The sequence below is a fragment of the Limulus polyphemus genome, unplaced genomic scaffold, assembly GCF_000517525.1.
Source record: "Limulus polyphemus unplaced genomic scaffold, Limulus_polyphemus-2.1.2 Scaffold5335, whole genome shotgun sequence".
Classification (NCBI taxonomy): domain Eukaryota; kingdom Metazoa; phylum Arthropoda; class Merostomata; order Xiphosura; family Limulidae; genus Limulus; species Limulus polyphemus.
In genome coordinates, this window is record NW_013670945.1 from 69,939 (window position 1) to 71,275 (window position 1,337).

Below are 1,337 nucleotides of genomic sequence, written 5' to 3' on the forward strand. Positions count from 1 at the left end.
AAAACTTTTAATAGATGTGCGGTTTCTTCGTCTGAAGTGGATTAAATACACTGAAACTTTTAATAGATGTGCGGTTTCTTCGTCTGAAGTGGATTAAATACACTGAAACTTTTAATAGATGTGCGGTTTCTTCGTCTGAAGTGGATTAAATACACTAAAACTTGTAATAAATGTGCGGTTTCTTCGTCTGAAGTGGATTAAATACAAATTTCGGATTTTTGTTAGTTCACACTTGTTTTTATAGGTTTAGTCATTCATAATTTCAAGCATATCCAGCGAGTGAACTCCAAACGGTTGATATTATTTAGTGTAACTTTACGAAGCAGATCCTGTAATAATGGACTTTATAATATGTATTCTGTAATCCAGCACTTTATAACGTGGATCCAGTAATTCCGGACTTTACACTGGAAACTGGATACTGATGATATGGAGTATCATATTTTTGACAGAAAATAGAAGAATCCATCTTCTGACCACTGAAGGAAAAGTCTGGAGAAACGTTTCTTTGGCGACTATTATTATAGTGGACGTTTACAGCGCCCTCTAACGCAACAGGTAAATTATACGTCGGTTTGCGTGGCCTATTGACGGGGGCAAGTTCGTGGAACTTGACAGGTTCGTCCGATTGTATCTCGTTGGGGGTGTTATCCCCATTTAGAACTTCAACCATTGTTGGATTCACAGGTGTTGGGAATAAACCCTCAGGATTAACTTCACGACAGGTCTTTTCGGATAAGCATCTGTTGCTTAGAGACGGTACGACATCAGGTAAAGAGTCACCTGGATTCTGGATATCCTTTGTTGAAAGGTAGTTTTCTGTATTGCTAGCTAGAGGCGCTGAAGAGGGGGTTAAAAGATTGGCACTGCAGGTTACTTCTTGCGTTGACAACCATGACAACAAAGTATCAAAAGAAGGGAGGTATTCGTCAATATCATCCACGTTACAAATGGTATCTGACGTCAGTCCTGATACATTTATCGTTTGACCGAGTTGACGAGCTATTTTCAAAAGATTTATATTAATAAACAATTAATTAAAATATCGGACGTGAAAATGAGAGGTACATAAAAGTGTTATTTAATGTGTTACTTTTTTCATTAAAATCATACTTTGAAAAAATTTCATTAAAAAATTAAAACTACCAGTCTACGTCTACAGTATAGTCAGTATTATCGTGTTAAACTAACAGTCTACGTCTACAGTTTAGTCAGTATTATCGTGTTAAAGTAACAGTCTACGTCTACAGTTTAGTCAGTATTATCGTGTTAAAGTAACAGTCTACGTCTACAGTTTAGTCAGTATTATCGTGTTAAAGTAACAGTCTACGTCTACA

The 1,337-nt window shown here is 36.4% G+C and overlaps 1 protein-coding gene across 1 annotated transcript in view; it reads right to left on the reverse strand.

The window, feature by feature from the left end:
* Nucleotides 1-5: 5 nt before the first annotated feature.
* LOC106472434 (transcription factor Sox-10-like) overlaps nucleotides 6-1,337 on the reverse strand; it is a gene marked incomplete at both ends in the record, with an annotated part of 4,464 nt that continues 3,132 nt past the window's right edge. The window contains 1 exon segment of the mRNA XM_013933083.2: nucleotides 6-1,002. Coding sequence (XP_013788537.2) covers nucleotides 374-1,002 — 629 coding nt within the window.